The following is a 13,866-nucleotide window of genomic DNA, read 5'->3' on the forward strand; positions in this document are numbered from 1 at the left end:
TAGAATTATTAAAACATACTTTATTAATTAAATAATTTACTAACAAATTATAATAAACAATGTTTATAAATTAATTATAAAATAATAAATCATATTATTTCATATTAATTATAGAATTATTAAAACATACTTTATTTAAATAATTTACTAACAAATGATAAAAAAACAATGTTTATAAAGTAATTATAAAATAATAATCATACTATTAATCTAATATTATTTCATATTTATTATAGAATTATTAAAACATACTTTATTAATGAAATAATTTACTAACAAATTATAAAAAAACACATTTATAAATTAATTATAAAATAATAAATCATATTATTAATCTAATATTATTTTATTTTAATTATAGAATTATTAAAACATACTTTTTCAATTAAAAGAAATTACTAACAAATTATAAAAAAACAACATTTATAAATTAATTATAAAATAATAATCATATTATTAATCTCATATTATTTTATATTAATTATAGAATTATTAAAACATGCTTTTTAATAAAATAATTTACTAACAAATTATTAAAAACAATGTTTATAAATTAATTATAAAATAATAATCATATTATTAATATCATATTTTTATATTAATTATAGAATTATTAAAACACACTTTTTTTTATTAAATAATTTATTAACAAATTATTAAAAAAACTATGTTTATAAATTAATTATAAAATAATAATCATAATCTCATTTTATTTCAATTATAGAATTATTAAACCATACTTTATTAATGAAATAATTTACTAACAAATTGTAAAAAAAAACAATGTTTATAAATAAATTATAAAATAATAATCATGTTATTAATCTCTTTTTTTTTTTCTTAAATCATTTTAATAATTTCATCTGACCCAAATCAAAGCCCAATGAATTTTACTTTCGTTTTAGAATTGTATTTATTTATTTTAAATTTTATTTATAATCACATCCAAATAGGTTATTAAAATAACCCCAAAGCAAACATGGGTGTTGAAAGGTCAACTTTAAACCAAAAAAAAGAAAAAGAAAATGAAGCATACACACACACACACACACACACATTCCTGATCCCCAAAAAATGGGGTGAAATATGACCTGGCCATTTCTTGCCAACATCCATGAGATTCACTCTATTAGTGCTGGTGAGAACAGCAGAACTTGACAGAACAGCACATTCTAGAACGTGTCTAAAAATAGTTTTTGTTAGACATTTTTGCCAAAAATGAACTCGCTAAGTAAAAAGTGCAGCACTGCATTATAATCCATATTCCGTGGCGAGTTCTTGGTGAAGTTTTCCCTGGGCTTTAAAGAGCCGTGCGGTCATACGAACCCGTGATCTGTGCAGAGGATTGTCAAAGTTAGTTCCTTCAGGTGCCAGGAGCAGCCATCCACCGTAGATGGGTTTTGCCTGAAACATGCAACACATGACGTTAGAACATTAAGACCATGACTCCAGGTCTTTTTAACACTGGTGTGGCATCAACTATGTCAGATAAACCTGCTCCTACCGGCCAAAACTGTGGTTGGGCGCTTTATTCGTCAATCAGATTGTCTGCCATGTGGAACACTTTATTCCGATGGTCACATGTCTCAATGCACATTAAACTGGGATTTAAGAAAGTACATACTTTTATGGAAACATGCCAAAGAAAAGTACCAAAACATCTCTGCACGTGACGCTCCTGTGACTGCACAACAAAGTGCCGACGGACGGAAACCCCAAAGAAAGCACACGTGAGAGAAACATTACTACTTCAAAGCTCAGCATACTTATTGGAGATCTCAGATATTTTTCATTTTAGTACATAAAACTTGTTTCTCCAAAAATGTGCAAATACAGTATTAAAAATAATTACATTTATCTCACCTAAATCAATGTATGCTCACTCTATGCATTTGTGTTGTAGCAACACACTTGATTTCAACCTTGAATTGAATTTACAAATCAAAGAAGAACAAATTACAACCAGAAGCACAAATAAATACAATATAATAAAAATACAAATGAAATAAAGAGTGCTTTAAGGTTTTCATAAACACTCTAAAAAATGCTGGGTTAAAAATAACCCAAGTTGGGTTTGAAAATGGACTAACCCATCAATTTGGTTGTTTTAACCCAGCGGTTGGGTTAAATATTTGCTTAAAACAACCCAATTGCTGGGTTAAAACAACCCAATCGCTGGGTTAGTCCATTTTCAAACCCAACTTGGGTTATTTTTAACCCAGCATTTTTTAGAGTGTAGGTCTAAAAGTGTTCAGGAATACTGCAGAAATTGAATGTTTCATTGTATAGTTTAAATTCAGATTAATTCTTCTCGCTTATCTTTTGTTCTTTGATTAACATGAATGACAGGCAGCAGCAGGAACATTATGCTGCTGTCACTTTAAGAGCTAATGCACGGATCCAATATCCTCCTGGGACCCAGGAATAGACTTTTGTTATATTTTAGCGAATTACACTAACATCATACATGTCACAGTCTGGATGTCCTGTAAAGAGATACCAAATGTTTGGAGGTTTCACCAGGACAACAACTTCTTCTTGGTCTTTACAAAACGGCTGATGTTAATGTTTAGCACTCTTATGGAAATATGATAATATTTTGTCATTATAATTTTCAAATTGTTTGTTATAAATCAACATCTCAGGAAAATGTTATGGGGTTTCTAATCAAAATATGACTTTCTGTTACAAAACAGGGCATTGATTTCATAAATGTCCACTGTAGTGGACGCCAGGACTTAAGTCATGTTTATCAGGCATTTTGGAGACATAACAAGTGAATAGGGAAAGAAATTACATATCAATATTCCTATGAAATATTAGATATTATTATGAAAATGTTGCCAATTATTCCTCCCATTATTACACTTCTATTTTCTGCCTTGGTTTCGAGGCTCTCTGAGAAACACTAGGATTTGATGGGCGTGCCACACTGAAGACTTGGAAGTTAACGCCCACGGCTAGGATTGGATAAGATTTGCATATTTAATGAGCTTCAGCTCCTCTCAGTACATGTGGGGATTGTTTTCAAAGCGTCTGGGGAATCGCTCACAGGACTCGCAAAATATCTTTATCAAACAAACACAAAGATTAATTTCTCATCCACTCGCGATTGATTGGAATGTTGTCGCCCGATCAGTGAATATAACCGCGAACCGTACACACACACACACGCGTGCGCGCGCAAGAAGGGAATGTCATTTCACTATTTAAGATAGCCCGTCGACAGGCTAAAAAACACATAGCCCTGGGGACGTTGGGCTTTAAAAAAGTCAAGTCCGAGCCCTGGCCCATAACCGAGTCTGATCACGAATGAAGCAATAACTCTTCAAATAGCGGATTCTCCAGCCTGTGACTGCGTGCTAAGGTATCGAATCAATAGATTTCAAACGATCTGTAACAATGCAATACTAACACATATAAAAAACATGTTTTACTCACATAAGTGTGTGTTGCACCGTTCCTGTCGAATCCAATTTAGAAGGCACAGCATTGCGTTTTTATCTCAATTTGTCTGCAAATCCAGTCTCGTCATTTTGACAATTTTGTGCGTTTCTGACCGTTTAAGCGCAACAAGCTGCGAAAAAGCACCCAGTTAGGTACTCACAAGCTGTTTTGCACTTGTCTGGCTATCACCAGACCAAGCTCAGTTTAAGATTGAACATTGGTCTAGGGAGTCTGCTCTGTATTTTCTCCTGCACAAGAGGCGTGATCAACGAGCTTAATTCAAATGACTCTGTACGCAATTGGATAGTCCTTTAACCAATCAGACCACAAGAGGCGTGATCAACGAGCATAATTCAAATGACTTTGTACGCAATTGGATAGTCCTTTAACCAATCAGACCACAAGAGGCGTGATCAACGAGCATTATTCAAATGACTCTGTACTCAATTGGATAGTCCTTCAACCAATCAGACCACAAGAGGCGTGATCAACGAGCATAATTCAAATGACTTTGTACGCGATTGGATAGTCCTTCAACCAATCAGACCACAAGAGGCGTGATCAACGAGCATTATTCAAATGACTCTGTACTCAATTGGATAGTCCTTCAACCAATCAGACCACAAGAGGCGTGATCAACGAGCATAATTCAAATGACTTTGTACGCGATTGGATAGTCCTTCAACCAATCAGACCACAAGAGGCGTGATCAACGAGCGTAATTCAAATGACTCTGTACGCAATTGGATAGTCCTTCAACCAATCAGACCACAAGAGGCGTGATCAACGAGCATTATTCAAATGACTCTGTACGCAATTGGATAGTCCTTCAACCAATCAGACCACAAGAGGCGTGATCAACGAGCATTATTCAAATGACTCTGTACGCAATTGGATAGTCCTTCAACCAATCAGACCACAAGAGGCGTGATCAACGAGCATAATTCAAATGACTCTGTACGCAATTGGATAGTCCTTCAACCAATCAGACCACAAGAGGCGTGATCAACGGGCAACGATCCATCGCTTCTCTATCCGTCATCGTGTTAAACCCGCCAATAGCGTGCTAGGTGGATAAGCCAGTCTGTGATTGGTTCCCGCAAAAGTGTAACAGAAGCAGTAGAAATGAATGTACGGGTTTACCCAGTCTAGTTTTGCACACTAGACTGTTTAAAATCGTTGAATGTTTAAATTGACAAGTTGTGCATATGATAAACTTTAGTAACGATGCAACACTAGCCCGCTTGGGCAAGTGACAATTTTGTCCCGAAACGCGAGCAAAAGTCTTGTATCGCATGTGGTGATATCAAATTATGTGATTTGCTCTTGGAGAAATGTTTGAGTTCACACTGAGATGTGACTTTTGATCGCAGACTTTAGTATTCTAGCAAATGTGAGCCCAGTTATTTGAGATCTCTTCTGAAACTCCAGAGGACTGGGGGAGATTACAGCCGTCTTTTTCTCATAGAAGAAACATCTGAGAAGCAGGAGACTTCAGCAAACGTCTCCATTTCATCTCTTGCTGTCTAGGAGACACATGCTGAGAATCTCATTGATTTTTCTCCGTTAAGGTACAAGAGTGAGCGAATGAATGCCAGTTTATCGTCTGGTTAAAGGAATGTCGCTTTGACAACTTGAACGATGGCCCGTGAAAAAGTCTGAGCAAAAGAAAAACGTTTGCCCAGTTCAAGCGCAGGATAAAAAACAAAAAAACAAATGCAAACTAATTCCTCTAGTTCTTGCACCTGGTTAGGGTCTTAATTCGGTAAACTCATCCCGTCCTATATCAATGACGCCATCATTTTTGCATACTGAATTGCATTAAGTTTAACACTATTCTTTTGCCGAACTTTTTTCCTTTAGGAAAATCTAGTTTCTCCTGATCTTCTGCTAATGGGAGACTCTGTGCTCTGGGAAATCAGTGATGAGGAGCGGACAAGGACGCAGAGAGAGGGGCTAATGTAGGCCAGATTTTCCTCTTCAATGGTTAAAGTTTGTTCTGTTTATTTTTACAGCCCCCCTTTTTCTCTCATAACAGCGGAACTGAGCGCCGACTGTCTCACAGAGTGTGTGTGTGTGTGTGTCAAGGGGGAGGGTGGATTCTAATAGCATGACAAAAAGCATGGACATAAATATGTGTGGAATGAACAACTCCGAAAAACCTGACCAACTGCAGCGAGAGAGCGAGAGAGAGAGAGAGAGAGAGAGAGAGAGAGAGAGAGAGAGAGAGAGATGGGTATATTGACGTCTGACCGAACGACGGCCCTGAGTCATTACGACGTCCGCCATACACCTGAACAACAACTAGATTTTTGCATTTTCTGATGACAATGTCAACGATGTTTGTCATGCAAAACTCACCTCCATGATGCTAGCATGTTGTTGTTGGCTAACAGGCTATTCACAATTATTTCCATCTGAATCAAACTGTCTATTTAAGTGAATTGATTCATAACTCTGATAATTATGGCAACACTCAAAACGTTCACTGAAGTAAAATATTAAGTAAATTAAGTAAAATAATATTGCTGTTTATCGTCATGTATAACTTGACCCAGAATATTTATGCCACGATAAAATCAAAAACACACACGTTACAACTGCGCTATAGTGCCAGGTAAAATAAATAAATCAATAAAAAATAAGATTATAAGAATAAAGCTGTAGCAATGCGAGAATGAAGTCGTAGAAATAACAGGATTAAAGCTGTAATCCTTTGAGAATTAAGTCAAAATTACAAAAATAAAGTCCTAATATTACACAAATAGTTTTAGCAAAACAGTATTGAAGTTTTATTGAGATGAAAATAATAATTTCAGATTCATGCTATTTCTAGCAATACTATTTTTTAGGGGTGTAACGATACACTCGTGTCACAATTCGATATGAATCGCGATACTGAACTCACGATACGATATGTATCCCGATATTTTAAGCCAAAATAAAGAGGGGTTTTTTTAATACTTTTTTATTATTATCAAAATAATATTATTATTAGTGTATTATTATCAGGACCCACAAATATTCCCCCATTGCATTATTATACATTATATATAGTCGTTTAATGTAATAATGTCACTAGAACTCCGTAAACGTACATTTTTTCCCCTCACGCATTACTCGCGCTTTCCATGTAAAATAATATTGCTGTTTATCGTCATGTATAACTTGACCCAGAATCTTTATGCCAAGATAAAATTCAAACCAAACACACACGTTACAACTGCGTTATAGTGCCAGGTAAAATAAATAAATCAATAAAAAATAAGATTATAAGAATAAAGCTGTAGCAATGCGAGAATGAAGTCGTAGAAATAACAGGATTAAAGCTGTAATCCTTTGAGAATGAAGTAAAAATTACAAGAATAAAGTCCTAATATTACACAAATAGTTGTAGCAAAACAGTATTGAAGTTTTATTGAGATGAAACTAATAATTTCAGATTCATGCTACTTCTAGCAATACTATTTTTTAGGGGTGTAACGATACACTTGTGTCACGATTTGATATGAATCGCGATACTTAACTCACGATACGATATGTATTCCGATATTTTAAGCCAAAATAAAGAGGTTTTTTTATTTTTTACTTTTTTATTATTCACAAAATAATATAATTATTATTGGTGTATTATTATCAGCACCCACAAATATTCCCCCATTGCATTATTTTAAATTATATTCAACATTATATATAGTCGTTTAATGTAATAATGTCACTGAAACTCCGTAAACGTAATTTTTTTCCCCTCACGCATTACTCGCGCTTTCAATGTAAAATAATATTGCTGTTTATCGTCATGTATAACTTGACCCAGAATATTTATGCCACGATAAAATCAAAACCACACACGTTACAACTGCGTTATAGTGCCAGGTAAAATAAATAAATCAATAAAAAATAAGATTATAAGAATAAAGCTGTAGCAATGCGAGAATGAAGTCGTAGAAATAACAGGATTAAAGCTGTAATCCTTTGAGAATGAAGTCAAAATTACAAAAATAAAGTCCTAATATTACACAAATAGTTTTAGCAAAACAGTACTGAAGTTTTATTGAGATGAAAATAATAATTTCAGATTCATGCTATTTCTAGCAATACTATTTTTTAGGGGTATAACGATACACTCGTGTCACGATTCGATATGAATCGCGATACTTAACTCACGATACGATATGTATCCCGATATTTTAAGCCAAAATGAGAAATCCTGTCCCCCTGTGAAATAGTGTCCGCTTAGGACCCCAGAGCGATTCTATTGGCTGAAAGAACTTTTAATGTGTAATCTGTTCAGAGCCTGATTACAAATCTTACAAAATCACGTTTTGATTTTTGTCGTTTAAATTGTGTTCAAATCATCAACTCATTTGGGAGTATATAACCAAAGCTATAAGTTGTGAAATCAAGCATATCTCGTTCTTAATGTTTTTTTAGTTAGCGTACAGCTACCCGATTAGCTTAGTTTATACACCACGGTTGCACTTACACTTCATTTTAAAAGCCATAGCCCCGCTTTAATGTTTATACAATTAAAAAAAATCCTGTTGTATTTATTTTGTGCACCTGTTCTGTATATTATTGTTATTCTTTATTATTTATATTATAGATACATTACTATGTTATGATATTGTATTCGTATTATTACTTAGTTTATCAATTGAAATAATTTACAATATGTTATTGCTCCCATTCTGATCAGGCATTACCACGTTGGGTCCTAAACAGACACTATTTCACAGGAGGACACTATTTTGCGCGCACACTTCAGATGATCAATGCAATCAATCACAGTTCTAATCGCAAAAAAACGTGACAAAATGACCAAACTGTAAATGTTTAGCTCATCCAAGAATTTTAATTCAGCGTTTACTCACTCTCATGATGTTTTCGCGTCCGTGTTTACTACCGTTGTGAATCTGTTCATCATAAACCATCGTTCGGGTCTCTTCAGAAGACTTGGATTTGGATTAGACCACTCGATTAGTTCTTTTTCGATGCCTTTATGACATTTATTGGATCTTTTAAGTTTGAGAGGAATGACTTTAAATGGAGGGACAGAAATCCCTCCGGTTTCATAAAGAATATCTTCATTTGTGTTTGGAAGTTAAACGAAAAACGACATGATGGTGAGGGTATGATGACAGAGTTTACATTTGTGGTAGCCTACATTTGTAAATTTGTGTTTGGGTGAATTATACCTTATAAATAGGCCTACTAAAACAACTATCAATATAGTAAAACAATAAAACACTATCGCAAATCATATCGTTTCCATCAACGGTACATATTGTCATATTTTTATATCGCGATATATCGTTACACCCCTACTATTTTTTCTCAAAATAATACATTTTATTCACATAATATACTTTTATTCTCAAAATATTGACTTCAATATTGTACTGCTTTGACTTTATTCTCGTAATGCTATGACTATCATTTTTACATTATTCTCGCTTGTATTGCTATTTTTTATGCGACACTAAAACACTGTCGTACATTTTTACCTTCACATTATTCTACAAAAAACAAAAACATAATGATTTTTCTTTTCGGCTGATGTCACCAAGTCCTTTTACTTTTTAAACACCTGTAATGTAGTGATTTTCCCCATCTAATCAGTTCTTGAGGGATAGAATTAAGCCATTAATGACAAATGTTATGACCACAAATCTAAAACTCAAACAAAATAAGAGGATACAACTCGATAAATGACTTAACAGGTACTAAAGACCCGATTCATTTCACTGTGTCAACTCAATTTCCAAAGTGCTTTCTAAAAAAAGACTTCAGTGCTGCTTTGAGGCTCATTTCTCTGGAAGCGCTCACTTGAGCGTCCAAATATTCAGTCTTTCTTTGCTTCATCACTTCATTCTTTGATAACAATCCAACCTATACAGTGAGACAGATGGCAAACGGAGGCCACGTCACCTCAGTAATATAGTCGAGACCCAGCTGTGGTAATTTTTAAGGATACAGTCTGGAAACCCCCTGTATCTGTGTGTGTGTGGCCTTACAGTAAAACCGTTCTGGAGCTGGAATCAGGGCTCGAAATAGCTCCGATATTAGACGCATCTTGGGTCTACAACTGGTGAAACGACACCAAACGGTTGCACTGATTAGTAAATTACCAGACAATTTTAGCCAAATTAAAAGGGTCAGTCGTCTTGAACTTGCTCAATGGTGATGGGTTTGAACCCACAATCTTTCCGTTACCAGCACGGATTTTTAATAAACAATGAATACAGACAAAATACTACTACTTGCTTGAGGCAGGTGGCTTATCTACCCCGTGCATCTGGTAAACTGCATCATTAATTACTACTAATCACTAATTAGTCATCTGCCTGACACCTTTACCCAAGCATCAGTTCATCAGAAATGGGTCAGTCCTCAAGGGGGTAACCTGAGGTTAAGTGTCTCAATCAAAGCCGTAATGGTAATTAGTATGGATTAACCTCTCTGGGGTTTGAACCTACAGCCTTTCAAGCAGCCCTGATTTTTAACCACTACACCAAAGCACATGCTATTGCGTGTTATTATTACAAACCTGTGGTCTTGATTTACAAACGAAAGTAAAAAAAAAAGGGGGGAACTGATTAATTTGGCCCCTTTTTGAGTCATTTTCAATTTCACCTTATATACCGTGGTAATGATCAATATGCATAATCAATTTACCTCCAACAATACCATGGCATTACCATGGTTGACAATGACATGCCAAAAAATATGGTATTATGTTAAGGCCAACTGCAATCCTCTGTATAGGCTGTGCTCAAAACATAATGGGCAGTCAACCTTGGCTTGGACCATGAAACCATGTCTAAAGACCATAGTATTACCATGGTACTTTATTGGTAGTGCTGTTATGAAGCAGTTTGGTGGTTTATCCAGTGTCCCAGATTGGCTTTAAAGCACTATATATACACAATATAGTATTGTTTTTCCATGATACTCCATTTATCTCCAACAATACCATGACATTACCATAGTACATGTCCAAAAAAAAAACATGTATTATTACTCATATTGTGCTAAATGTAATTCTCTAGAAAAGAAAAGTAGTATTAGAATAGAATAGAATAGAATTGAAAACGTTATTGTCATTGTATTGCTGTACAACAAAATTGTCTCATTTTGAAAGTGCATACACCATATTACCATGGTATTTTATTGGTAGTGTAATTTTGAAGCAGTTTGGTGGTTTATCCAGTGTCCCAGATAGGCTTTAAAGCACTACATATACACAATATATTATTGTTTTTCCATGATACTCCAATTATCTCCAACAATAACATGGCATTACCACGGTACATGTCCAAAAAAACACAGTATTATGATAATGCCAACTGCAATCCTCTAGAATCTAACCAAATGGGTAGTCAACCTTGGCTTGGACTATGAAACCATGTCTAAAGACCATAGTAATACCATGGTATTTTATTGGTAGTGTAATTTTGAAGCAGTTTGGTGGTTTATCCAGTGTCCTAGATTGGCTTTAAAGCACTATATATACACAATATAGTTCGATTTTTCCATGATACTCCAATTATCTCCAACAATAACATGGCATTACCACGGTACATGTGCAAAAAAACAAGGTATTATTACTCATATTGTGCTAAATGTCATTCTCTAGAACAGAAATGTAGTATTACCATGGTACTTTATTAGTAGTGTAGTTTTGAAGCAGTTTGGTGGTTTATCCAGTGTCCCAGATTGGCTTAAATGCACTATATATACACACAATATAGTATTGTTTTTCCATGATACTCCATTTATCTCCAACAATACCATGGCATTACCACGGTAAATGTAAAAAAAAACACGGTATTATGTTAAAGCCAACTGCAATCCTCTAGAATCTAACCAAATGGGTAGTCAACCTTGGCTTGGACTATGTAAACCATGTCTAAAAGACCATAGTAATACCATGGTACTTTATTGTTAGTGCAGTTTGGTGGTTTATCCAGTGCCCCAGATTGGCTTTAAAGCACTTTATACACAATATAGTATGATTTTTTTCCATGATACTCCATTTATCTCCAACAATACCATGGCATTACCACGGTACATGTCCAAAAAAACATGGTATTATTACTCATATTGTGCTAAATGTCATTCTCTAGAACAGAAATGTACTATTATCATGGTACTTTATTAGTAGTGTAGTTTTGAAGCAGTTTGGTGGTTTATCCAATGTCCCAGATTGGCTTTAATGCACTATATACACAATATAGTAGGACTTTTCCATGATACTCCATTTATCTCCAACAATACTATGACATAACCACAGTACATGTCCAAAAAAACATGGTATTATTACTCATATTGTGCTAAATGTCATTCTCTAGAACAGAAATGTAGTATTACCATGGTACTTTATTAGTAGTGTAGTTTTGAAGCAGTTTGGTGGTTTATCCAATGTCCCAGATCGGCTTTAATGCACTATATATACACACAATATAGTATTGTTTTTCCATGATACTCCAATTATCTCCAACAATACCATGGCATTACCACGGTAACTTACATGTCCAAAAAACATGGTAATATTACTCAAATTGTGCTAAATGTCATTCTCTAGAATAGAAATGTAGTATTACCATGATACTTTAGTGGTCAGTAGTTTGCTGGTCATTGACACCTTAAGTTATCAGACAGAGCTAATAAGCAGAAATGAGTATGTAGTTTAGTGGATATATTACCTGTGAGAAGTCTTCATCACTCAGCAGGTGCGCGTCTCGAGCCTTGAAGCAGTTCTGGCATTTACTCTTGTTGAAAATATTGGCCTGAAATTTTCGGCAGGCGTTATCTTTTGCTGACATACTCTGTGCCATGAGTGTGTGTTTGTGTTCCCGTTTTCCCGTTATTTTAAAAACTGCGCAATAATTTCACCGGAGAGTCCTCCCCCGCGCGATGCAGTCCGACCTCCGGTCCGCCTCATCACAAACTCACTGCGATAATGATTTATTTATGCACAATAATCATCTGACAGGACCCACACTGAGGGGACTATAATAATAATAACATCAACAACAATTAAAAATATAACAATAATAATAATAAAATTAATTTAGCCAAAAAGTTTTAATTTAGCCAAGCTCTCTTGGATTGATTTCTGAAGGGATTCAGTCCGGGACCTTCCGCGCTCTCGATCCATGCGCGTCCCCGCTCCCCCGCAGGCACACGGACGCGCGCTGATGCGTTACAGTGCGAGTTCCAAAATAATGTGGCAAACTTGTACAAACACTCAAAGTAAATGGTGATGGACAGGAGGTGTTTACTTTCCACTAGCTCACAGCTTCCGACGAACCTTTCAGCGATACGAGGAGACAACTGTCCCGAGACTCCATGATGTGGAACAATGTGGATTCTCTAGAGAGTTTCCGCTCCGAAGACGGATTTCTGCAGGTCTGGATGGGCACAGTGGGTCCGTTTCCCACGGTCACAGCTGATCACACGGGTCCGGCTGCGCGCTCCACACATACTACACACTCAATACACACGCAGGAATGAAGGAGGCGGGGCTCGAGTTAACTGACATGCGGCGTAAACCAATCACAAGAAGGGACACGCCTACTATTTGTAGTCAGAGGACGCCCGTGTCCAATCAGATCGTTCAATCACACTGATTTTTATGGGGAATAACAAGAATCAAGGTCGGTGGACTGTGCACGGTGTAAACTGAAGTTATTTAAACTTACAGACTGGATCTTATATGCATTTAAACTGTTTTAGTGAGTTTCGTGTGGTTGTACAGTGAAAAATGACTACACTAAATAATGCATGCGTTAAGATATTTGATAACTACCCTTGTAACGCCCCCAGATAGTGACCAATCCCACCTGAGCGGCTCTCCAGTGCCCCCGTTTGGCTTTAATGTAGTATATATTACAAAAATACATTATTTATTAAAATATTTGAAATGCCATTTCATTGTATAATAAAATAATACTGATTTTAATGCTATATATATAATGTCTATTTTAATGCTGTGATATATACATATATATAGCATTCAAATCAGTGTTATTATCATATAATATAATACAAAACCAAAGTATATATTATATAATACTGATTAATACTGATTTTAATGCTATATATATATATATATATATATATATATATATATATATATATATATATATATATATATATATATATATATATATATATATATATATATATATCATTAAAATCAGTATTATCATATAATACAAAACAAAACTGTTTATTATATTATACTGATTTTAATGCTATATATTTCTATTTTAATGCTATATATAGCATTAAAATAGACAATATATATAGCATTAAAATAGATATTATATATATAGCATTAAAATAGACATTATATATAGCATTAAAATAGACAATATATATAGCATTAAAATAGACATTATATATAGCATT

At 34.7% G+C, this 13,866-nt stretch overlaps 1 protein-coding gene across 6 annotated transcripts in view; it reads right to left on the reverse strand.

The window, feature by feature from the left end:
- Positions 1-12,964, reverse strand: part of LOC307119796 (uncharacterized protein) — an 81,254-nt gene extending 68,290 nt beyond the window's left edge. For all 6 annotated transcript variants that reach the window (XM_079806340.1, XM_079806341.1, XM_079806339.1 and 3 more), the window contains exons 1-2: positions 12,156-12,964; positions 1,327-1,404 (exon numbers count right to left, since the gene is read on the reverse strand). In XM_079806340.1, the coding sequence (XP_079662466.1) occupies positions 1,327-1,404; positions 12,156-12,287 (210 nt within the window). In that variant the 5' untranslated portion in view covers positions 12,288-12,964. The remainder of the gene's footprint in view (positions 1-1,326; positions 1,405-12,155) is intronic.
- Between the last annotated feature and the right edge of the window lie 902 nt (positions 12,965-13,866).

This window comes from Gobio gobio, assembly GCF_949357685.1.
Source record: "Gobio gobio genome assembly, chromosome: 23".
NCBI classification, from domain to species: domain Eukaryota; kingdom Metazoa; phylum Chordata; class Actinopteri; order Cypriniformes; family Gobionidae; genus Gobio; species Gobio gobio.